The following is a 24,729-nucleotide window of genomic DNA, read 5'->3' as shown; positions in this document are numbered from 1 at the left end:
GGGTTAACAGCTAAAAAAAAAAGAAGAAAAAAAAAAAAAGCTGTCCTCTGCTGTGCCTGTCTGAAACTGGTGAGGGGTCTTTCGGCTTCGTCTCTGTGATGGTAAGAGCGGCTGATGCAGACAGTCGTGTTATTCTAAACAGCAGCGATTTATTTTTTTTACCTTTTAACCCTATACTCTTGCTACTAATTTCTTTCTCTTAAAGTGAACCCGAGGTGAGAGTGATATGGAGGCTGCCATATTTATTTCCTTTTAAACAATTCTAGTTGCCTGGCAGTCATGTTGATCTATTTGGCTGCAGTAGTAAACTGAATCATACCAGAAACAAGCATGCAGATAATATTGTCATTGTCAGAAACACCTGACCTGCTGCGTGCTTGTTCAGGGTTTATGGCTGAAAGTATTACAGGCAGAGGACCAGCAGGGCAGCCAGGCAGCTGATATTGCTTAAAAGGAAATAAATATGGCAGCCTCCATATTATTCTCACCTCGGGTTCCCTTTAAGTATCAATAAGGCCGAATCCACACTATAAGTGCTTTTCTGAGCGCTTTGTGATTAGCATTTTCAAAAATGTCTTCCATTCACTTTCATAAAAATCACTGCGATCGTGTACACGTAAAATCGTGGAGATTTTTATGAAAGTGCATGGGAGAAATTTTTAAAAAGCTCTAATCACAAAGCACTCAGAAAGGGCGCTTCTAGTGTGGATCCGGCCTATTTTTTTTTTTTTTATTCCTTTATATATTTCACTACACTGGTCCTTTAAAAACTAATTAGGCTGCAAAGAACTGTGCCAAAATTGTATTTTTTCCCATCATATCAATTTTTCTTATCTTTTGATGTAAGAGATTCTTAACTGTGCTGGTCAACATAACCACAGCAGATTGTCCAATCAGATTGTAATAAGAATGCCAATAGGTTCCTGTAACAAAGCATGCCTGTTGCTGATGGCAATTATCTGGGCACCCGTGAGCTATTGGAACTGTAAGTTTACATTTTTATACAGAAAACATGTTTTTGCTAAATTATTTGTTATAACTGCATTCCAGAAAAATGCAGTTATGAAAATTAAACCTGAACTAGAGCTTAAAGTCAGCAAAATGCAATAGAAGGGGTGGAAACTCCAACAGACTGTCAGGAACCAGTGGCATAACTACAATTCATGAAGCTTCCCAGTGAAAACTTTATGCCCCCCCCCTAATGTTTACACCCCTTCCCTTGCCTCCCCTTGGTGCCCTTCGCGGCCTTTGGGCCCATCTTCCAAGGGTCATAAAACGAGTGTGGCCATCATGATCTTCACACCAATAACAAGTATAGCCACAAAAACACCTTATCTGAAGCATAATTCCCTGTATTGGAGGAAGGGAAGGTTAGTAGTTGGAGCCCCTCCACCGCTCTAGGCCTCCCAGCGATCGCAGGAGCTGCTTCCCTCTAGTTACACCCCTACCAGGAACACTCAAAGTTCCAAAAGGTCTAAGAAACACAGGAAAATTGGCACAGGTACAGGAAGCCAGTCAGTGTTTCAGATTCCATCTATAACAAATATTATTTCTGGGTGAATTAGATAAATAAATCATAAATTAACAATCAGAAGACTACAGGCCACCAGTTAGATGCATGGGCACAAGCCTGGCGTAGAATAGGAAGAACCTGAGGAGCTGTGAGCCAAGGAGGAAAGGATTGCGGAGATGTGTGGCAGCACCCCCTGCGCCCAGCAGGTAAAGAACCTCACAGTGGAAAGCAGTAAAAAAAAATCAAAATAAAAACAAGTGCAGCGGGTCTTCAAGCATCCATCGCTTCACACATGCTGGAGAAAAAAGTAAAAAGCCACCCGAAAAAAAGCCAAAAACCAGCGGCTCTGAACCATCCATTCACAGTGCTTCTCAGATCTTTTATAAAAAAGGGGGAAGGCAAGCGCTACATCTCAATTCTCACAGGTCAGAGCACCGCTTACTGATGCATTGTGGACTAGGAGTCCCTGAAGGGTTGTGCTGTTTTCTGCAGTCTCTGCACCAGAACTGCCTGGTACAGATGGGCTTCCTGGAGGGAGAGGGTCTCATCCATGAGGTCACAGAGGGGGAAGGAGGTGGCCAGGCTGAAGGGCTGGTCCTTGGGCATACGAGGCATTTTTTCCAGAAAGTGTCGCACATCGCTGATCCTGAAAAAGACATTCATTAAGGAGGAAAAATAATTTATAAAAATAAAAAAAGTAGGAGAAAACATCATGGGCCTGGTTCAGTTCACATTTTTTCCATATTTTCTCCTAGGTTATATTTTCAGTTAATCAATAAAATGTCTTTTAACCACTTGAGGACCGTAGGCTTACATCCCCCTAGTGATCAGGCTATTTTCTCCCTTTTGATTTTTAACCCCTCCCTCCCACCACCCGCCAGCCAATCCTAGCGATCCTCTCTCAAAGGCAGCAGCCTATGAGAGGAGATCGCTCTGTGAATCTCCCCAGGGGACAGCAGAGTGTCACAGCTGTCCCCAGTACAGCAGCGCCTTAGACTGCAGCGATGTACATTGTAAACAGACAGTCGTATCGCCATCTAACAGTCTCCTAGCAGCAATCACATTGGCGTGCGCAATCTCCTGCAAAACCCCGTCCCAGGAATTCACCCCAATTGGCGTGGAGCGGTCGTGAAGTAGTTAAGCCACCAGCAAGCAAGAAAAGATACTTTAAGCAAACCCGAAGTCCATTTTTTTCCTTGTGTCTGCTCTGTATCTGTCCATTGCAATTTCTCTCATTTTGCCCTGGTCATCAGAAAGCATTGATATTTTAGGGATCTTTTGTGACAAACGGAGCAAATTTTACCTCCATCTGTGTATCAATCTCCCACTAAAGTCAAATTTAAATAAAAATAACAGGTACTCACCTATGGAGAGAAATGTCTCTGGATCCAGTAGAGCCTTTCCGTTCCTCTCCTGGTCCCCTCGTTCCAGCGCCATCACTGCCGTTCAAATCTACCCCCGTGGGAAGTTTCTGAAGTCCTTGAGAGCCCAAGTGCTCCCTAAGATGGGCTGCTCTGTACTGCGCATGCAAGAGTGCGCAAGGGAGCTCACTTGAGCACGTGCAGTCCGTCTTCGGCAGCACTCGGGCTCTCAAAGATTGCCGAAGCCTCCTGCAGCAGATGTGAGCAGTCTCCGACCAATCAGAGAGTGCCAACGGGGGAGCCAGCGCTGGAATGTGAGGACCGTAGTAGGAACGGAAGGATCTATAGGATCCAGAGCCTTCCCTTTCTTTAGCTGGGTATCAGTTTTTGTTTTCTTCACATTTCAAAGAAAATATATTATGGAAGAGCGCCTCACTGTAAAGCATTAGTGTACATACTACATTTTTACATTTACATTTAAATATACTGTATTTTTCACACCATAAGACGAACCAAGGTTTAGAGAACAAAAACCAGGGTAAAATCTACTAAACCTGGTGCCTCCACAGTGCAGGGGTGTCTTGTGGACCTTCTCCCCCAAACAGCACTTATAATTAGACATTAAGTAAAGCCATTTGAAATATAAGTAAAATTAAATGCCCCTAAGCTGCAGAGATAACAGTGCTTGGAACATCTGTTAAGGTGCTATCGCATTGCGTCGACCTGCCAGGGCTGTAGTGTCTGTACAAAATTCATCCAACTCAGACTCCTCAGTTTATGAAACCACAGACTCCAACTCTGGGTATTCATAATTGCTCCTGGCTATGGAGTGGGTACAAAAATCATTCGACTTCAACTCTGACTCCTCAGTTTATAAAATCAATGACTCCAGGTCAATGATTTGGAGAACCAAGTTTGTCTATCCATGGACTCTAGGAACCGAAGGGGCTGCTGCAGGCATTCTGAGGGTATGATTTTTTCCTGAATATAGGTTCTGAAACATTTTAAAAAGACCTTAAAGGGAACCAGAGAGGAATGCTTTGTTAAAATAGAAAAAGATTTTATACATACCTGGGGCTTCTTCCAGCCCCATAAGCCTGGAGCGCTCCCACGCCGCCATCCTCCGCTTCCTGGATCCGCAGGTACCGGGCCCGTCACTTCCGGCGGACGCGGCCAATTGTCTGCATCACAGGGGCTCCCTCCAAACCTGTACGCATGCGGCTGCGCAGTAGGCAGCCACACGCGTAACTGTATGGAGGGAGCCCCCTGTGATGCGGAGAATTGGCCGCGTCCGCCAGCCTACTGGCGGTAATGACGGGACCCGGTACCGGCGGATCCAGGCAGCAGGGGACGGCGGCGTGGGAGCGATCCGTGCGTATGGGGCTGGAGGAAGCCCCAGGTATGTATAAAATATTTTATTGATCCTCTCTGGTTCCCTTTAAAATCCGGAAATAATCATACTGCCCGGGAGGTTAATAAGGTGGCTGCAGAACACATCCTAGGCTGACATACTTTTATGTTATGGAAAAGTTTTGGATCCCTGATTTGTTATAACCACAGCCACTTGCATGGGGTTCCTACATTTATTTTGCACAGGGGCCCACCACTGGATATCGTCCAAGCGACCCAGCAACTAATCACTGTTTACAGGGCAATTTGTAGCCATTATTCTCGACAGGAAAACGTAGCAACAAACAGGCTGGCGCAAGTGATTTGTAGCAGCAATTTATCACAGGCATTCTGTCACTTGGATTTACCGGTGTGTGGTGTTGAACTTCTGCACAATCCTGTTGCCATCCGCCAGCCAGATCTTTATGTCGGTGGAAGGCTCCAGCTCATTCAGCTCCACATCAGGAAGGCTTAGGCCATCTTCCATTGCTTTGGTAACGACTGTTGGTGTGGCACTAACACAAATTGAGAATGAATAATCAGCATGTCCTGCACACAGTACTGCGGCTGTAACATCCAACAATACAAAAAAAATATTGTTTTTTTCTTTTTACCTGGTCTGGGTGCCTTTGCCTAATTGCAGGAACTTTATTTTTTAGCTACAGTAACAAGCTTATCTCATCATGCAAATAACAGAAAGCTTCCTATTTGGGATAAGAGAAAGACACTATGACTAGAAGGTAATTGAATTCCTCCCTTTGAAGATTTTACACAGACATGTAAGCCTGTTGTCTAGGCGATGTTTGCTGTGGGAGGGACAGTGAGCTATGGCAGTAGGAAGGGAAAATGAAAGGTAGCCATACATCAGGCAATGAAGGGCAGATTCAACCAAGAGACAAATCTCTCTCCGATTAAATCTGATTAGAGAAATCTGTCAACTGCCCATACACTGCAGGGCGATTACCTATCAATTTCCTGCTGAAATCTCGTGACTCGGCTGCGTCCGCCGCCTTGCACTTTTCTCCAGAGTATAAATGTACATCTATCTGTGCATATATACATTACCTGTCCTGTGTCGCGGTGCCGATCCGTCTTCCGAATCTGCTGCTCTTCCATTAGTCCTATACACGCTGCCGGCGCGGTGTGTCAACAGCCTCGGATTCGGAAGACGGACGGGCACTACGACAGGCGAAGTATAAATGAACACATAGATGTACATTTAAGGGGAAAAGTGTCGGGGGTTTCGTCGCATTCATTGCTCGCCCCATTATAGCTCGCCGTTACCGCTGCGCACCTGATCGAGCATGATGGCCCAACATCTTGCAGCAGGTCTGATCGACATGCTCAGCCTGAAATTGGTCGCATCGGCGATTGGGCATGCACTTGGCAACACCGATTTTCATCCAATTCAATAATTAGCAAATCAGATGGCTGGCTGATATGCTAGATGTAGGGGTAACTTAACAAAGGGAGAAGAAAGAAAGACGCAGCAGTGATGTCACTTTTGGCATCATAGAGAAACAGTAAAGGTGGAAACCAGCAGATATATTTCTTTTTTCAAATCACATTTCTCCTAAATCAGTGAACACTAAAAACAGGATCGGCAAGGTAAACAAGGAATTTCGCATTTTAACCTTTAACCACTTCCGGATTCTCGGTGCGTATATATACGCCCCTGAATCCTGAAGTGTATACCTACGAGCGGCCGTTCCATGTCAGTTCACGGAGGGTGTCTCCGTGAACACCCTGTGAGCCGATCGGCAGCTCGCAGGGTAAATGTAAACACACGGGGAAAATCTTCCCCGGTGTTTACATGTATACGGCGCTGCTGCGCAGCAGCGCCGTAGAGGAGATCGGCGATCCCCGGCCTCTGATTGGCTAAAGCCTATCCCATCAGGCGCAGGACGGAAATCCGTCCTGCGCCACTCACAGGGGGAGGGAGAGGGAGGGAAGGGGAAGGAGGCCAGGAAGCGCTGCGGAGGGGGGCTTTTAAGAGCCCCCCCCGCAAGCGCAAGCAGCCGGCGGCGATCAGACCCCCCCAGCAGGACATCCCCCTAGTGGGGAAAAAAGGGGGGGGGGGGAAGTCTGATCGCCCTGGCTGCTAGCTGATCTGTGCTGTGGGCTGGAGAGCCCACGCAGCACAGATCAGCACACAATTTCATGGTATGGAAGTGGTTAAAGAAAAACATTTTTGTTACAGTCAATACAAATCCTGCAGTAACACTGCAGTGTGTCTACTTCCTCCTTTCATGGAAGCAGACATATGGTTAACATCCTGTGTTTACCAATTAGCTTCTCTGCCGTGGCGGTCAGCTGACACAGGTGAGGGATCAAATTACAACTTGTAATTAGATAGATGTGGAAGGATTAGACAGGCTAAACACTCTAAATACATACAGGGCGCATTTCTCTGTTTCCCTCTGTCCTGTGCAAGAGTTCAGGTTTACTTTACCACACTGAGATAAAGGGTCCAGCCAAGCAGCCCACACCAGAAACCTGGCCAAGTCTCATGTAACTGTATGAAAAGCCTCCACAGGTCTCTCACCTTCCCAGTCTGTAGCCTCTTCCAGAGAATGGCTCCACATGTTTTTTTCTGAATGCAAACTCCTCCCCCTTCCTGTCTACCACATTTACAGCCACCTCTTTTTTCTCAAACGTCCTCTGTAATTCTGAAGGAAGCTCCCTGCAAAACAAAAAATAAATCTATTACAGCAGTTAAAGGGGTTCAGTGGAGGGTTTGAAAAAACAAAAACTGACACTTACCTGGGGCTTCTACCACCCCCCTCCCACCCCAGCTGTAATGACCCGCGCCGGCCTCCTCCGATCATCCGTTCCCTGACGCCACTCCAGGTCTATTTGTCTATCTAGACTCCGGCTGCACGCATGCTCGCACCAACTCACGTTTCCAGGAGTGGGAGCGAGTGTGTGTGCCTGTGTGTGTGCGTGTGTGTGTGTCAGACAGATCAGTGACATCTGTGCTCTACTCTTCTCCACTGTATGTACTCTGTACTGGGAGAAAGTGAAAAGTATCTCGTCTAGTCCTACGGAGTGTATTTACTGATGACAGTCAGGAGATCATCATTGTGTTTCACCCACTATAGGCATATTTTTAAAGACCATTTCCACAGAAAAAACATGACCTCTTCATGTGCTTATTCAAAGTGCTTTAATGTTGACGTACAAAAATCCCAGCATGATGTCTCACATCACCCACCCTTAAAAACCCTTAAAAACACACTGGTATGCATATAGAGCACTCATCTACAATTCATCCCACTGCCAAGGTGACGGTAACAATTCAACTTTGATCGCCCAGCTTACGCCTATGCCAATCAAGCTGATCCACCAATCACCATCTGGCTTATGTGGGCCCTCCACCGGCGCACACCATGAGGCCTCCACTCACACTCAGCTGAATGGCCAATGGATGTCTACCCAGTCCTAGTAGAGAGTTGTGACCTGGATGGTTGAATACTGTATATAGTGCAATGTTCTTTAGTAGCTTATACTTAAAGATGACATTGTTTTCCCTCTCCAAATCTTGAAGTACCAGAGGCCCGATGAGCTCCTCAGAATGTCATGCTTACTATTGCTTCACCCGTTTATACATTAACAGTCCTCAATTGTGACACTTATCGTCCGCTTGCTCCCCACTGACCTGGGAGATCAACCCTCACTTTGCTCGTACACAGCCTAGAGTGTGTTTGTGTATCCCTCCGCACTTATGGTACCGGCCTTCACTGCTTCCATTCACGGGGGAGCTCCCGCTCAGGGCACTCGCGTCCACACTTGCCCGACATCCAGTCACCCCGCTGCTTGAAACGCCGGTCCGCACTGATGCTCTTCCGGGGGAGACCAAAGGTGTATGCCTGTAGTTCCGACTTCGTGAGCGCTCACATGACGCGTACCAGGGCACTCCCGCTGACGCGTTTCGCCCCACCCACGGGGCTTTCTCAAAGCGTAATGGGTCAGAGCAGCCAGTGCTTTCCTCCTTATCCTTACGGCATCTCGGTAATTGGTTCAACTTCTATAGTAGGCAGTAACACTTTTCATAGAACACATAACATCACGTGATAGCAATAGCATTGTCCTTTTCCATCATCTCGTTTTGCCACGTCCCTCCTCATCCAGAATTCATTCCAGCAACCACATAAAGCGTTCTTTTACCTTATGTCACTCCCAGAGTATCTCAAAGTATTAATCTAAAAAATAGACCATATTTATATCAGTATTCAACCCGTTTGGCGCTTTTGTTCTCAAACGATAAATCCAGCTCATTTCAATTTTATACAGCTCTTTCTCAATATCACCCCCCCCCCCCTATTAGGTATTTTTTGTTTTACTATTCCCTTGAATCGCAAGCCAGAAGGGTCCTTATTGTGATACATCTCAAAATGTAGTCCCAAAGGGCAATCTTTTTCCGCTTTCTCAATATTTTTCACGTATTCACCAAATCTCGTTCCCAATCTTCTCTTAGTTTTTCCAACATACAATAAATTGCACGGACATCTAATACAGTAGACAATTCTTTCCGAATTACAGTTGATATTATCTCTAATATCAGACGTCTTTGTTCCCTTTGCATTGGAGAAGGTTTTTGATCTTTCAACCAGGCCACACACACAGCAATTTCCACAGCTGAACATTCCTACTTTCTGGGGGAATCTGCCCAACCAAGTGACATCCTGTTTGCTGTTAAATTCCGACCTCACCAATATATTTTTTCGGTTCTGTGCCCTTCTTGCTGTCATGTATGGTCTATCCCCAACCAATTTAGCAATCCTACTGTCCAACATTAACACGTTCCAATGTTTTTGTAACACTTTCTGCAGGCCATACCAATGTGCCCCAAATTTTGTTATGAATCTAATGGGGTCCACTTTCTCCTCCCTCAAACTTATTTTCTTCTTGGGGGGGAACGTCCCTTTCTGACCTGATCTCTCCCTTTTTCCCGTATTCTCTGGAATTCATCCTCAACCAATTCCTCTGGGTACCCTCTTTGTACCAATTGGTCCTTTAATTCCTGACCCTCTATTTCAAAATCAGTATCCAATGTACAATGTTTTTTCTGTGGAAATGGTACTTATAGTTGTTTACCTGAACCTCTCCTCCAGTGAGCGGTGCTATCATTTTTAAGCGTTGGCCACCCGAGTAGGCCTGTTGCACATATTTTTAAAAAGACTCCTAAGGCTCGGTTCACAGACGACCGCAGCCTCTCCAAGTGAACAGTCGCAGTGGATCTGAAGTGTGGTGCGGTACACTGTGCTCATCCATTTTTTTCATTGTGTGCTCTGTAAGTTTCACAGATAGCATGAAATCTATGACATGTCCAGTTTCTGTCTGGTGTCCAGAAAAGTCATGCAGGATTTCAATTAGCATTCCTTCACTACAATGGACGTTTCAGAACATGTCTAAACAGATCCTATAGTGGTACTAGTCTAGTTCAGGAGAACCAGCAGGAAACCTCATAGGGAAAATTTGCTAATGTAATTGGGCGGACAGCACCCTTTCAAACTGCTAGGATTCAGATAAGTTGTAGTCAACTACACTCACACTACTCAGCCAATCACAACACTTGGTGCTGCAGTGGGTCCTGAGATTGGAAAAATTGCTCCCTATGAAGTTTGCTGATGGGTCCCTTAACTTAGCTAGCGCCCTTATAGTTGACATGGGATCATCGACATGTCTGTTTGTTCATTGCAGTCGATTTTAGAAAACAGAACAATTTGCTGTCTAGTGTGAACCTAGTCTAATACAGAAAACAGACTCTGCACGAGGTAACCTTCTTTGGCAGAGCTAACAAACATGCATGTAAAATGAAATCCACTGTGTACAACACAAGGGAGCAGAGGTCATGCAGCAGGAGACCATGTGTGTGAAAGGTCTATACATAATATGTACCCAGCTGCCCAAGTACTATGGCTATCAGGAGCCTTTCAAATGAAAAGCATCTCATAACTTTTTAAATAATTAATATCCATTTAAAGTACACCGGGGTTAAAAATCTATAAAATGAAGCCCATGGCTAGTTTATCTTTGTAAAATTGTCCTGGTACTGCTTGTTGTCCTTAAAGGAATCATCAAGCAAAAAAATAAATTAATTAAAAAAAAAAAATTAATAAAAAAAAAAAAAAAAAAAAAAAAATCAGCGTTACTCACCTGGGGCTTTCTCCAGCCCCTTGCAGCCGACTGTCCCACGCCGACTGCTCCGCTCTCCACACGCTGTTCAAGCTGACCTCAAGGTCGTCCTTACTGCGCCTGCGTGAAGCGCTGCTGTCAATCATGGCCTCGTCGGCGGCGGCGCACTGCGCAAGCACAGTAGTTCTGCTCCTGCGCTTCACGCAGATGCAGTAAGGACAACCTTGAGGTCCGCCTCTGCTCCGTGCAGGGAGCACGGGAAGGCGGCGGAGCGGTCGGCGTGGGACAGTCGGCTGCAAAGGAACATCTCCCAGATGTTCCTACGAGCGGGGCAGCGCTATTCTGAAGTGCGCAGCAATGATCTTTGAGCTGTCCCGGCGCAGTGAAAGAAAGCACTTGTGAATGAGTGCTTGCTTGCTCCGTGCTTGTGCAGTTTAGAACTTGCGCCTGCGTGGTTCCAAACCACGTGCCATCACTAGGGGAAGCTTTCTAAAGGGGGTTGAGGATCAGTGGACAACGAGCAGCACCAAAACATCTTCTAAAAAAGGTATTCTAGTCCACCATGGGCTTCAGCGATTTTTTTTTTCAAAAAAGGTAGAAAAGGCAAACAATTACAATCTCAAATATGAAATCTCATACATTAGCAGAAATATACATGACATGGTAATACAAACTTATGCACAAGATTGTCAAGCAAACAGAAATAAATGAGGAGACGCAAACCAGCGTGTCTCCTAATACCTATATAATAAGGTATGCAATGTTACTTCAGGAGTGGGTGATGCTATTAAGGTTAAATTAACCACCAGAATGAATTAAGGGTCTGGTTTCTCAAACCTCAGGGGCAGTTAAATAGAGCTGCAAGGGTATCCCTGGGCCCAGAGGGATCATACACCAGGGTACCGAACAGCCTTGAGGTAGTGCCTCTGAAGAAAGAGAAGGCCATTGCTAGCAGACCCACTGCATCTATAAGCATAGACCGTGTCAAAGCAAAAACTAAATTAACTGCCTATGTTCTTTTAATGATAGACAAAGAGAGAAAGAAAATAGAAAAAGAACAGGAGAAGAGGAGAGGAGAGAAAGGCCATGGCAGGGGGTTAGGCAGGGCCCCCCAGAAGGGAGAAATAGTGTACTCTCCACACCAGGGGAAGACAGAATAGATAACCGAAATCTCCGCTAGAGTGGTGGCAAATCATACAATTAGCTAGCCATAAGCATTGAGTATCGCTCAGATTCTCGAAATTCAAACCAGGTTTTCCAGAACTGCTCCTGTCTGTCCTGAATAGTAGCTGCAAGATCCTCCATCCTCTGTATCCAATCCACCTCTCCAAGCCACTCACGGACCGTAGGAGGTTCTGTAGATTTCCAGTGCCTGGCAACCAGAGATCTAGCTACACTGACAAGATGCCTGGTAAGGGTTTTCTTATATCTTCGGAGGGACTAGGAGTTATGATGTAAGAGGAAGAAGGCTGATGAGTGAGGAGGCAGCACGTCAACTCAAGCATAATATTTCTAACCTCTGTCCAAAATTGGTCTAGTTTACTACATGACCAGAAAATGTGTAATATAGTTCCCGTCTCCAGACTGCATCTCCAGCATAGGTGAGTAGAACTAGGAAACATGGAGTGCAGACAGAAAGGGGTCAAATACCACCTGGTCATAATTTTGTACCCAGCCTCCTGAACTCTAGAGGAAATGGAGGATTTATGAGCTAAAACCAGAATTTTGTTGAAACCTAGATCCCGATCCCGGTCCCACCTGTCCCTTAAGGGACTAGAAAGAGCATCCAAATCGTACAGTAGTGAATACATCAATGAGATTGTACCTCGTAATTGACCCTCTCCCTGACACGTCTTTTTAAAAGTAGTTCGGGATCTATCAAAACTGTTTTTCGAGCTCTGAGACAAAAGAAAATGTTTGAACTGGATCCAGCTCAAGACATCGAGATCGAAGAGCCGAGATTAGTGCATAACGTCTAAAGTCGGACCCAATTCCCGTTTGTTATGAAATGCTGGGCTCACAGCACAGGTCCCACTCTCCAGGCAGGATAGCTTCTGGAATTAAGACCCAGAGGGAAGGATGGGCAGGGCCGGCCCGCCCATGAGGCGGGGTGAAACTTTTACCTCAGGCGGCACTTCTGGGGGGGGCGGCACCCGCCCGTCCGTGGGTGTGAGGGGCCGCCCGAGCTGAAGGGGATAGCGGGCAGGAAGGGGGTATTGGGCCTAGCGGCGTAGCAGGAAGTGACGTCAGTGGAGCGCAGGCTAGGCTGGAACGAGGAAGAGGTGAGTGATCCCCGCCCGTTGCCTCTTACAGCTGCAGCCAGCCACGCAACTTTTTAAAGCTGGAGGGGAGCGGAGGACGGGGGACCCAGGCGAGGGAGGGGGGGTCCGACCCCCCTCCCCGCCGCTAGGCCCAATACCCCCTTCCTGCCCGCTATCCCCTCCAGCTCCGGCGGTCCCTAACACCCACGGCTTGGAGGGGGGGGGGGGGGGGGTGATTTTGCTTAAAGCTTGCCACAGGCGGCAATAAGTCTAGGGCCGGGCCTGAGGATGGGTTTCCAAGGATGGGAAGCAGCGGCGTAGGCCAGGGAGATATGCGAGAAAGGTATCTGTATTTGGCCAGAACCTTATTAGACCAGACAATAAGAGTAGCTGTAGAGTCAGAAGATTTCAGTGACAAAGCGGACCACAGAGTGTGTTTGAGGAGACCATTTAGAACCTTGTCCTCCACACCTACCCACCTTTTATGGTTAGCATGTCTATGCCAATCAATTATCCGGATTAGAACAGCTGCTGCATAATAAAGTCGAGGATTGGGTACTGCCATTCCTCCCAGTTCTTTAGGAGTCGTTTGTATCAGATATTTTAATCTAGGCTTACGGCCATTCCAAATAAATTTGGAAAAGATTTGGGCTAGTGTTTTAAAAGATGCGGAAGGAAGGTAGATGGGGAGGGTCTGAAACAGATAAAGGAGTCGCAGCAGGTTTATCATTTTAATAATATTGGATCTACCAAACCATGAAAACTGTGATTTGTTCCAGGTCTGTAAATCTGCTTAATACTTTCTAAGGCTGGTAGAAAATTATTGGGAATTACACCTTTGGTTCTAGAGTGATAATTACCCCTAGATATTTCAAAAAGCATGCAGGCCAGCGGAACGGGAAATTACTATGAATAGATGACTTTAAGGCAGCCCGGTAGGAGCACACCCAACACCTCACTCTTATCGTAATTAATAGACATGTTCGAGAGCAATCCGTACTCCCGAAATTCAGATAGGAGGTTTGGAAGAAAAATATGGGGATTAGTTAGATAAAACATGTCATCCGCATATGCGGCCACCTTGTGTTGTGTCTTTGGGAAATCAACCCCTTTAATATCCGGATATTATTATAGATCATACATAGGAACGGTTCTAAGGATAGGGCAAATATGAGTGGGGAGAGTGGACATCCTTGTCGGGTGCCATTCTGAATATTAAACGTCTCTGATAAGACTCCATTGGCTTTGACTTTTGCGTTGGGCATGAATAGAAGGCTTCAGTGATTTTTTTTTTGTCCCCAGTTCATGGTACTTTCATGAAATATGAAGCCTGCAATTGACAGATCTGACTTACCCTTTCCTCACAGAGTCCATAAACTGACGATTTGCAGCATCGGTATAATCCCTGAGTTGGCCGTCGTCGATTGTAAATCCATTTTTCCACATTCGGATGACAACTTCTGCCTGCAAGAGAGCTCGAGTGTTACTTTACTGCAAGGATAACTTGCATGAAGGAAGAACAACAACAACAACAAGAAACAAACACAAGAGGGCGACACTAAGTCAGTCCAAGGAGGTATATACACAGCATGCATAGACTGACATGTACTCGCTTTAGAATTCTCAGTAACGAACATTCCACAGACAACACCACTTGCCAGTACTAAAGAGCCTGCTGCCTGTAATAAATTTCAGAAACAAAAGCGGTCTTCGTGTACAATATATACAATACTGCATTTTTTATTACATATTTTTGTTTTTAAACATTACAGTATTGTATAGCTGTGTAACAGTATTGTATAACTGTTAGGCCGGAACCCATTACCAGTGCTTTTCTAAGCGCATGTGATTTGAAAAGCAAATATAATGCTATAAGTGTGATCCCACTTGAGGGATGTGATTTTTTTTTTTTTTTTTAATTGCCCATAGCACTGCATTAGTAAGAGCTTTTCAAACAACTGGCACTTATAAGGCATGGGACCCACTAGCAGCAATTTTATAAGAAGTCGTATAAAACATTTTAACGGATACCTTAGTGCTCATTAAAATATCAAAATGACACCCTGTGCGAGTGTGTGTGTGTGTGTGTGTGTGTGTGTGTGTGTGTGTGGGGGGGGGGGGGGGGTGCGCATAGGCTTACCACACCTCTAGTGGCCCAGCATCTTCCTAGGTTTGCCCACCATTCCTGACATTCTCTATTTCCTGGTCAGCACCCTTTGACCTGGACATGCTGCACTGCACATGTGCAGTATGTCTTATTGGACTGCCCGTGACATCGCTCGGCAGTGGGGCACACGCGCCTGATATGTCCTCGCGCTGGCGTTCGTGCGTACAGTATACTGGCCCTCGTCCAAAAACGCCATAATGCGCATGCGCAGCACAATATGTTCAAGTCAAAGGGCGCAGACCACACCGACCCGGAAATAGAGAACGGCAAGAATAGCGGGCAAACCGAGTTAGACGCTGGGCCAGGGGAGGTGCAGTAAGCCCCTGCATGCGCGCGCGCACACACACACACACACACACACACACACACACACACACACACACTTTAAATGAGTGCTAAGGTATCCTTTAAAAACACAATGAGATCAAAAAGAAAATCCAGAAGTAAATAACGTATCCACATTTCACCATGTTTAACAAAGGACTCAACTTACAAACAAATTCAACTTACAAACAATCTCCAGGAAATTAACCTGTTTGTAAGTAGGGGACCACCTGTATAGTAAAACAATGAACAATTTTATACATTGTGTTATTTTGGTTACACTTCCTCTTTAAGAACTTACAAACTCAATACAGATCATGTCAAACCACCATTATTGGTGTGACCCCCATATCATCACAATGACACATTTCTATGACACAAGCAGAGCAGTCACAGACTACCACTACACTAAAACCAACAGATTTACTAATGTGGAGTTTATGTGAGTGAGGGGAGAGCTTCATTTAGAGTCCGACGCAAATAAAATTACCTCTTTTTACTCTCTAGTCCGCTTCAGCATCATGATCAAAGATGGACTGCCGCATCCACGCGGCTGAACGATGTATTTTACCCCTTGAAATCCCCAAAGGCTAAATCCTCCGGTACTTCCTGGAGGAGGCAGAGCTTTGTGCAGTAGCTCTGCCTCTGCTCCAATCAATCTCCGCCTCTCTCAGTCTTCTTTCACTGTGAGAGGCGGGGAGAGGTGGTGATTGGCTGCACTGGAGGCAGAGCTACAGCGCAAAGCTCTGCCTTCCCCGGGCAGCAAAATCCAGGTCCTGGAAAGTCATGGAATTTTGTCCTGGGATTTTGGGGGTTAAATACATTGTTCTGCCACACGGATGCGGCGATTCCTCTTTGATCAGAATGCTGAAGAGCACTGCAGAGTAAAAAGAGGTAATTGTATTTGCTTCAGACTCTCTTTAAACTTCAGGGCAGAAGACAAAACTACTGGCTAAACAATTGGGAATATGGCAGCATAAAATAACTGCTTCTTGCACAATGAGCCACCAAGCTGTAATCGGAATGTAAAAAACAAGTGCCTTTCCAAATGCCTGTACCTACAGAAAGAAATCTAAGAAAAGAAGCTCACTGCAGCTGTGTTTCCATAGCAACCAGTGTAATTAGAGCAGAAGCTGTACAGTACAGCCAATGTACTTTTCATCCAAAGTGAAACCCAGGCCCCATAATGCACTGCATCCCTTCACAACTTGCCTCATCCTCCGGAGAAGCATTGGGAACGCCAGCGTCGTTTGCTTCTTCAAATAAACTGTTCACGAAGGAGTCGCACCGCTTCCGCTCTCCTCCCATGCCTCTGGAAGACCTGCATTCAAAACGGAAATATGAAAGATAGGTATAAACTGAAAACTTAATAAAAAAAAGTACTTTTTTTTCTTTCCATTTACGGTATGTAGAAACGGACATGCACTTTTTATAGCTTTTCTCTTTTGTAGCTGGAACTCTATTGCTTAGATTTTTCCATTACTTCTGCTTTATGGTGGTATCCTTAAAAATCAGGAAAGGAAGTGAGAGGCAATCTCCTCAGTGAGGCACAGATACTAATTCTGACCAGTTCTAACCCTCAACCCAACTTGAAATAAAAATAAATATCATCGGTATCCCCATCCTGAAACATCCCCTCACTTTCTCTTCATCTTGGCAACAATAAGCGGGACAGGACACATAGCGGACTAGAAGATGCACCTTGCATAATTTAATATACTGTTCAATGTGAAAGCAGCACACTTCCATTTTCACACTGCACAACTTTCTATCAGTGTAGCTAGTACACAGTAGCTCCCTCAGGCCTTATCTCCTGCAATCAAGCAAAAATCAATGCAAGTCTATTGAGTTATTGACCTTAGGGAGAAATGTAGTAACACTAATGATTCCAAAAATGCCTAAACACAAAGCTTATGAGGTCCGACACATTGATACTCCCCAGCATCACTGCGTAATAGCAAAATTACACCGGTGTGTGTGCGAGGGAGTGAAGTTAGAACTGGCCCTGCCCCCTTCCGCTGATGGCAGATCACCTCCTAGCTCTAGTGTGAGGAGGTACAGACCCTCCAGATTACTGCCTCTCCACATGCCGATCACCCAATTCCCCCCTCCCCCCAGCAAAAAGGTTGGTGTGTGTGATCCGGAAAAAAGCAGTGCACATACTAGAGGGGGATTGCCATAGCTACCTCACTCTTTGTTACAGTTCATGTATTCTCCAGATCCCAACACTGCTGCCATCATCCAGCTTATTTTAAGTTATGCTCAGTGCTGATCAGGGGTGTGGAGCCAAAGTGGAGGAGTCAGAGCAACTTTTAGGTACCTGGAATTGTAGTTTTCAGATACTGAGGAGTCTGATGATATTTGTCCCGACTCCATAACCCCTGCAAGGGCTGTGGAGTCGAGAAGTCTAGTAATTTTGGGTACCTAGAGTTGGTGGTTTCATAAACTGAGGAGCCGGGGTTGAAGCAGGATGATTTTTTATACCGACTTCACAGTCCTGCTGCTCATATTCAACTTCATTGCGGCAATAAAAATGAATGCAGACTGGAGAAAGCAGAACCCAGAGAGAGGCTGGACAGCAGAGGGATCTGGAAGACAAGCAGCAGCTGAACTTCATGGAGAGAGGACTATAGCAACCACTGTACTACATACTCCACTTTACACTCTGCATTACAGGGAGACAACTGGCAGAAGGACCAGTGGTGGGTGGAGGAGGGGAGAGAGATGCTCTGCCATGGTCCAACAGTTACAAAAAGAGACCTAATACAAGACCGTTTTTGGCCTAAAAAGCTTGGTTTATATTCCGGTATATTAGGCAACTCTTTCTCTAATAGGTCTCAAATGTGACCAGCAGGTTGCACTACAGGGAAAATCTGGACCTGCAAGCGAACATAGAAGCTATTAACAGCTTGACACTAGTAGGGATGGTCAATGAGATGTAAATAATTCTGCGCTGATGCAGGCTGAGGCAAATTTTGTATGAAAGTTCATGCACTACCTTTTCTCATTCAATCAATTAATTTGATATGAATGACTACATTTGATAGGCGACTGATATGGTGACTACAAATTGAGTTACACAGTAGTACTATACTCATGCACTCCCCGGAGAGCTGTTGTGAATTGTCTATCGCCTGTAAACCTGGTTCAGATGGTGCATGAAGAATATAATAAAGGAAGACTCCCCTCCTGCAGAGTACCTGCACATCAATCTTAGCTGTACCCCCAGTTACATTGCCTAAATCCTATCTACACCCTCTACAAGTACTCTTACCAAGGACTAGTTTTGATTTATATTTAACAGCTACTCTACAGCTATATCCCAAGTTTAGTTAAAATGCATTTCTGGTATACATAAAAACACAGAGGTACACTAATGCTTAAAAGCTAGAATGTCCCAATATAATTGTCTGTTAAATAAGATTCACTGGAACCCTATATCAGCTGGGCTCCAATGTATACATCCCCCCCCCCCCCCTTGCTGAAAATAGCCCTGGCCTTTTCTATATCAGATATAGAAACAGTAAAGGCCCCTTTCTGCAAGGTGGCAGGGCTACACGCTGAAACCCAGCAGATTTGTGGCTCCAGTGAATCATACAGACAACATACTCGGGCATTCACACTGGCAATGACAGGCCGGGATGGCTGACAGGGTAGAGTGTCAGCTTACAGGCCAGGAGTTTTTTGTTCCCAAAAGCAAATGCCATCTTAAAAAAAAACAAAAAAACTCTGAAGTCTCTTAAAAATCCTTTTTTTTTTAATTACAAAATCCTGTTTAACATGTTAGCCCTACCTAAACCGCCGCATCCCAGCTGCTGTTATCTATCTAAATCTCCCATAACTCCCCCCTCCCTCTCCCCTGCAAAATCCATGACTTTCTTGGTCGTGGATTTTGCTGCTGTTGGAGGCAGAGCTATGAGCTGCAGCTCTGCCTCCATTCCCGTCTATCAGCGACGGATCTCCGCCTCTCCCCGCCCCTCTCAGTGAAGGAAGACAGAGGGGTGGGGGAGAGGCGGCGATCTGAGCCGATAGGCACGCTGAGAGGCAGAGCTGCGGCTCATAGCTCTGCCTCTCACGGAAGCGCTGCCCGGATTGCCCCCCCCAGTTTGGGGGGGGGGGGGAATTTAGTTCGCTTACAGCGGCGGGGGTATGGCGGTTTAGGTAGGGCTAATATGTTAAACAGGATTTTGTAATAAAACGAGAATTTTTAAGAGTCTCTTTAATACAGCTTTAAAATTTCTAAGCTTTGGCAATTATGAGATGCCTTTTTAAGTTACATACGTTCAATCAACAAGCTCGTTATATGCAAATTAGGAGAGTCTGATTCAGTGGGATAATAAACTTAGGAGTTGCATGATTTTTGTACCAATTGCTTTAAACAGATAAAAATAACTCACTATGCACAACATTATCAAACTATTTACACTTCACGTCTGTAAAAGTAATTCTGTAATGCAAAAAAGGCCACTGTTGTCCCCAAGCCCATTTAGCCAGGTGCTCCGCCCGGATAATTCTGGTGAACGCTCAGCTGTCATGGCTCTCTTATCAGCAGCACATGCAGAGGAGGCGGGCCAGCAGACTAATGAATATGGGCGGGACACTCACAGCTCTCCCATCCTGTGAGTCAGCAGCAGAGAGAGTTTGAGAAAGATGTGCACAGGTCAGCAGTAGCTCTATCACCTTGTAAGTGTGTTTTGTGATCTTTAACGGATTCTGGACCAGCCTAAAGGTAGCCATACACTGGTCGATTTGCCATCAGATTCGACCAACAGATAGATCCCTCTCTGATCAAATCTGATCAGAGAGGGATCGTATGGCTACCTTTACTGCAAACAGATTGTGAACCGATTTCAGCCTGAAACCATTCACAATCTGTTGTGGTGGTGCTGCTGCTGCCACTCCCCTCCCCCGCCGCATACATTACCTGCTCCGCCGGCGTGACTGCCCCCGGTCACCGCTGCTCCGTCTCCGCTCTGGTCTCCAGGTCCAGCATGCTTTACTTCTTCCTGCCCGGCAGGAAGTTTAAACAGTAGAGCGCCCTCTACTGCTTAAACTTCCTGCCGGGCAGGAGGAACTGAAGCATGCCGGAGACCAGAGCGGAGACGGAGCAGTGGTGACCGGGGGCAGTCGCGCCGGCGGAGCAGGTAATGTATTGCCGCTCTATTGCGTCGGTCACTGGAATGCCGCTAGCGACGCGCTCCCTACCCGCGGGCGATCGACGGTAATTTTCCGCGCAGGGCGATCGACTGGATCGGACGAAATGGATCGAAATTCGACGTGTAGCGCGAAGGATTGGCAGCAGATTCGATCCCAGTGATCGAATCTGCTGTCGAAGCGGCGGCAAATCGGGCCAGTGTATGGCCAGCTTAAAGGTGGCCATTCACTTGTTAGATTAGCAGCAGATAGATCATCAGATAGATTTCTGATCTATCTGATATGTTTACTAGGAAAAGATTTCCAATAGATTTCAGTATGAAGTCTATTGAAAAATCCATCTGATGGCATTTTTTTTGCCATCAGATTTCCATTAGGTCCAATGCAAAATGATAAGCAATCTCCACAAATCTTCCTAAATTTTCGAACATGCCAGATTGATATCTATAGAAATCGATCGGCGATCGATTTCGATCGGCTGCTAATCAGCTCAGTGTATCGCCCCCTTAATTGTAATCTACACCCTACTTGGGACCTCTTATCCCTGCCAGGGTGTAGATTTAAATTAGCTCACCGCACGGACCCGCCGCTACCACCGCTCTCCCACCACTGCAGTCCACTCGCCCTGTTGTTGCTATGACAGCAGAACTCTGTGAACCGTTCAGGAGCAGATTTCATTGGCCCCTGACACTGATCACTGAAAAGGCAGAAGAGGAGGCACACCTTCCGGTAATCGCTTGGATGTGCCAGACCGTCCGGTCACCACCCGGATCCAGAAATAGAAGTAGATGAGGTCGGCACCATCCATATTTTCAATGCTCTTTTATTTAGATAAATTCATGACAGACTGTCACAATAATTGCGATGTTTTGAAAGAAGTTTCTTTAACAAGCATGTAACAGTCTCTCACTGTGAACCAATCACATTCATAAACCACTGCTGCCACGATAGAACCAGGCGTGAAAACACCCACGATGTCAGAGGGTCCCCACTGCATGCTGGGATGAAGAGCTTACACTCCATCTGCTCCCTGCAGGGATGTCCAGGCACCATCTGAGGGGAGAGCTGCACTGCAATTGGGTGCCCTGGGCAATTGCCCAGCTTGATCGTATGGAAGCACTGGCCCTGTATTTCTCTGTCCCCCCACAACCACTTAGCCAATTTTGCATGCCACCTGGCTGGGGAAAAATTCTGGGTAGAACACTGGAAAGCGCACAAACTTTGCTTACAGTATGGCTGGTAAGTGCCTGCTGAGCAAGAGCGAGCGCTGAAGATTTGTCTTCTCTAGTGAAATCTCCCACACGGTCAGCTGCATGGGGTGTGTGTCAGGAAGCAGCATAATGCAGGTCCTGAGCTTACAGCAAGAGCTTATCCTAAACATAGACCTGTACAGATCACTTTGTAATTGGCAGAGCTCATCTCCACTACTATTCATGCGATCACTGACTGATGACAAGGTCATTTCATGCACAGTAGTATTCTAATTACAGTTCTGCTCTAAACAACGCCTAAAGTAAGAGGTTTATGGTTATTTGGCTGCAGTAGTATCTGGAACACACACACACGTCAAAAACTTCTGATCTTCTTGCTTGTTAAAGAGACTCTGAAGTCTCCCTAAAGTAAGGTTTTTATTTTAAAAAAACTTATTAACATAGTCCGACCTAAAACGCCGCAGAACCGCGGCCGAAAACCCCCTCGATCACCCCAAACTCACGGGGGTACACGGAGGCTCCTTCCGCATAGAGGCAGCGCAGCTCTGCCTCTATGCACATCAATCAGCGCCGATCGCCGCCTCTGCCCCGCCCCTTTCTGTCTTCCTTCACTGAGAGGCGAGGGGGAGAGGAGGAGATACGCGCTGATTGACGCGCATACAGGTGGCAGCAAAATCCACGACCAAGAAAGTCGTGGATTTTGCCTGCCCTGTACCCCCGTGAGTTTGGGGTGATCGAGGGTGTTTTCAGCCGCGGTTCTGCGGCGTTTTAGGTCGGACTATAATGTTAATGAGGTTTTTAAAATAAAAACCTCATTTTAGGGAGACTTCAGAGTCTCTTTAAGGGTCAATGGTGAAAAGTATTAGAAGCAGAGGATCAGCAAGACAGCCAGGCAATATGCATTGTTTAAAAAGGAAATAAATATGGCTGCCTCCATGTCTCTCTCACTTCATGTACTCGAACAATTTTGGTTCTTACTGAACAGGCTAATCAGCCGGGTTTCCTCACCTGTCTTGGGGTTTCATTTTGTCAGTGCTGTCAGCTTCTCTCATCTTTGCACCATGTTATCCTGTTACATGGAGATGAAAAAAAAAAACCATTAGGGTGACAATAAAACGCGATCAAAATAAAAACTATGGTAAGCATTTTTATTTCTTCCATGTTGGATAGATTGTAAAAGAATAGGTAACCCGACAGTTTTTATTGCTGTCTGTGTCCCACACTGGGGTCATTTCTTAGAGGGGCACTATGGCAAAAAAAATTAAAAAAAATGTAAAATACATTGTTCTTTACACAAATATACTTGTCCAAGTTTAATTGCACCATACATTTTTTACTTCCTGTGTAGCTGTCACCTACAATAAGAGCAACAATCTGACAGCTCTGAAACTCTTACCAACGGGTTTTAGACTAATCCATCTTGTTACAGAGGATTCTGAAAGTTTCTTTTTATTGTTTAAGAAGCACTCCCTGCAAAGGACGTACAGTCAGGTCCATAAATATTGGGACATCGACAATTCTATAATTTTTGGCTCTATGCACAACCACAATATATTTGAAATGAAACAAACCTGATATGCTTTAACTGCAGACTGTCAGCTTTAAGTTGAGAGTGTTCACATACAAATCAGGTGAAGGGTGTAGGAATTACAACAGTTTGCGCATGTGCCTCCCACTTGTTAAGGGACCAAAAGTTATGGGACAGAATAATCATAAATCAAACTTTCACGTTTCAATACTTGGTTGCAAATCCTTTGCAGTCAATTACAGCCTGAAGCCTGGAACACATAGACCTCCCCAGACGCTGGGCTTCATCCCTGGTGATGCTCTGCCAGGCCTCTACTGCAACTGTCTTCAGTTCCTGCTTGCTCTTGGGGCATTTTTCCTTCGCAAGTGAAATGCATGCTCAGTCGGATTCAGGTCAGGTGATTGACTTTGCAATTGCATAACATTCTACTTCTTTCCCTTCAAAAACTCTTTGGTTGCTTTTGCAGTATGCTTTGGGTCATTGTCCATCTGCACTGGGAAGCGCCTTCCAATGAGTTCTAAAGTACTTGGCTGAATATGAGCAGACAATATTGCCCAAAACACTTCTGAATTCATCCTGCTGCTTTTGTCAAAGTCAACAATCAAGAGAAGACTTCAGAGTGAATACAGAGGGTTCACCATTAAATGTAAAACATCGGTGAGCCTCAAAATCTGACCTGAATCCAATTGAGCATGCATTTCACTTGCTGAAGACAAAACCCGAAGGGAAAATTCCCCAAGAACAACCAGGAACTGAAGACAGTTGCAGTAGAAGCCTGAAACCCAGCATCTGGTGATGTCTATGCATTCCAGACTTAAGGCTGTAAATTGACTGCAAAGGATTTGCAAACCAAGTATTAACCACTTCACCACTGAGGTGTTTTACCCCTTGAGCACCAGAGCAATTTTCACCTTTCAGCGCTCCTTCCATTCATTCGTCTATAACTATCATTACTTATCACAATTAAATGAACTATATCTTGTTTTTTACGCCACCAATTAGGCTTTCTTTAGGTGGGACATTATGCCAAGAATTATTTTATTCTAAATAGGTTTTAATGGGAAAATAGGAATAAATGTGGGAAAAAATTCATTATTTTTCAGATTTCGGCCATTATAGTTTTTAAATAATGCATGCTACTGTAATTAAAACCCATGAAACGTATTTGCACATTTGTCCCGGTTATAAAACAGTTTAAATTATGTCCCTATCACAGTGTTTGGCGCCAATATTTTATTTGGAAATAAAAAGTGCATTTTTTTCAGTTTTGCGTCCATCCCTAAATACAAGCCTATAGTTTATAAAGGAACAGTGTTGTACCCTCCTGATATAAAAATGTAAAAAGTTCAGTCCCTAAGGTAACTATTTATGCATTTTTTTTCAATTGCAAATTTTTTTTTAATTACACAAAAAAAAAAAAAAAGGGGTGTGTGGGAGGTAATGAGTTAATTTTTTGTGTATGTTACGGCCAGAACCCGAAGTGTGGCCACTTCTAGTTCTGGCCGGCCACTTCGGGTTCTGGCCGGCCAACGCGCGAAGTGGCCGCAGCGCAGCGGCCAATGTTAGAAATGGAATGTTTCCTTTTAATATGAATGTAGTTTTCCTGGCCGTCTCTGGCCAAATGTAGCAAAAAAAAAACAAAACAGTTCGTTCATTGAATGAGATGAAGCCGCCCGGCTTCTG

General features: G+C 45.4%; 1 protein-coding gene and 1 non-coding gene across 2 annotated transcripts in view; both read right to left on the bottom strand.

Annotated features, from left to right (window-relative positions):
* The window catches only part of UBXN2A (UBX domain protein 2A), a 55,040-nt gene that overhangs the window by 5,171 nt on the left and 25,140 nt on the right, over positions 1-24,729 (bottom strand). The window contains exons 2-7 of the mRNA XM_068280235.1: positions 22,527-22,587; positions 16,362-16,474; positions 14,017-14,122; positions 6,809-6,946; positions 4,632-4,778; positions 1,956-2,159 (exon numbers count right to left, since the gene is read on the bottom strand). Of these exons, the coding sequence (XP_068136336.1) occupies positions 1,970-2,159; positions 4,632-4,778; positions 6,809-6,946; positions 14,017-14,122; positions 16,362-16,474; positions 22,527-22,570 (738 nt within the window). The 5' untranslated portion in view covers positions 22,571-22,587 and the 3' untranslated portion in view covers positions 1,956-1,969. The remainder of the gene's footprint in view (positions 1-1,955; positions 2,160-4,631; positions 4,779-6,808; positions 6,947-14,016; positions 14,123-16,361; positions 16,475-22,526; positions 22,588-24,729) is intronic.
* On the bottom strand, positions 2,710-2,840 carry LOC137505470 (small Cajal body-specific RNA 8). Its single transcript, XR_011020082.1, has one exon. It is a non-coding gene; the product is annotated as a small Cajal body-specific RNA 8 (non-coding RNA).

This window comes from Hyperolius riggenbachi, chromosome 4 (assembly GCF_040937935.1).
Source record: "Hyperolius riggenbachi isolate aHypRig1 chromosome 4, aHypRig1.pri, whole genome shotgun sequence".
In the NCBI taxonomy this organism is placed as follows: domain Eukaryota; kingdom Metazoa; phylum Chordata; class Amphibia; order Anura; family Hyperoliidae; genus Hyperolius; species Hyperolius riggenbachi.
The sequence above is the reverse complement of the archived record's forward strand: the minus strand, read 5'-3'. Positions and strand labels throughout refer to the sequence as shown.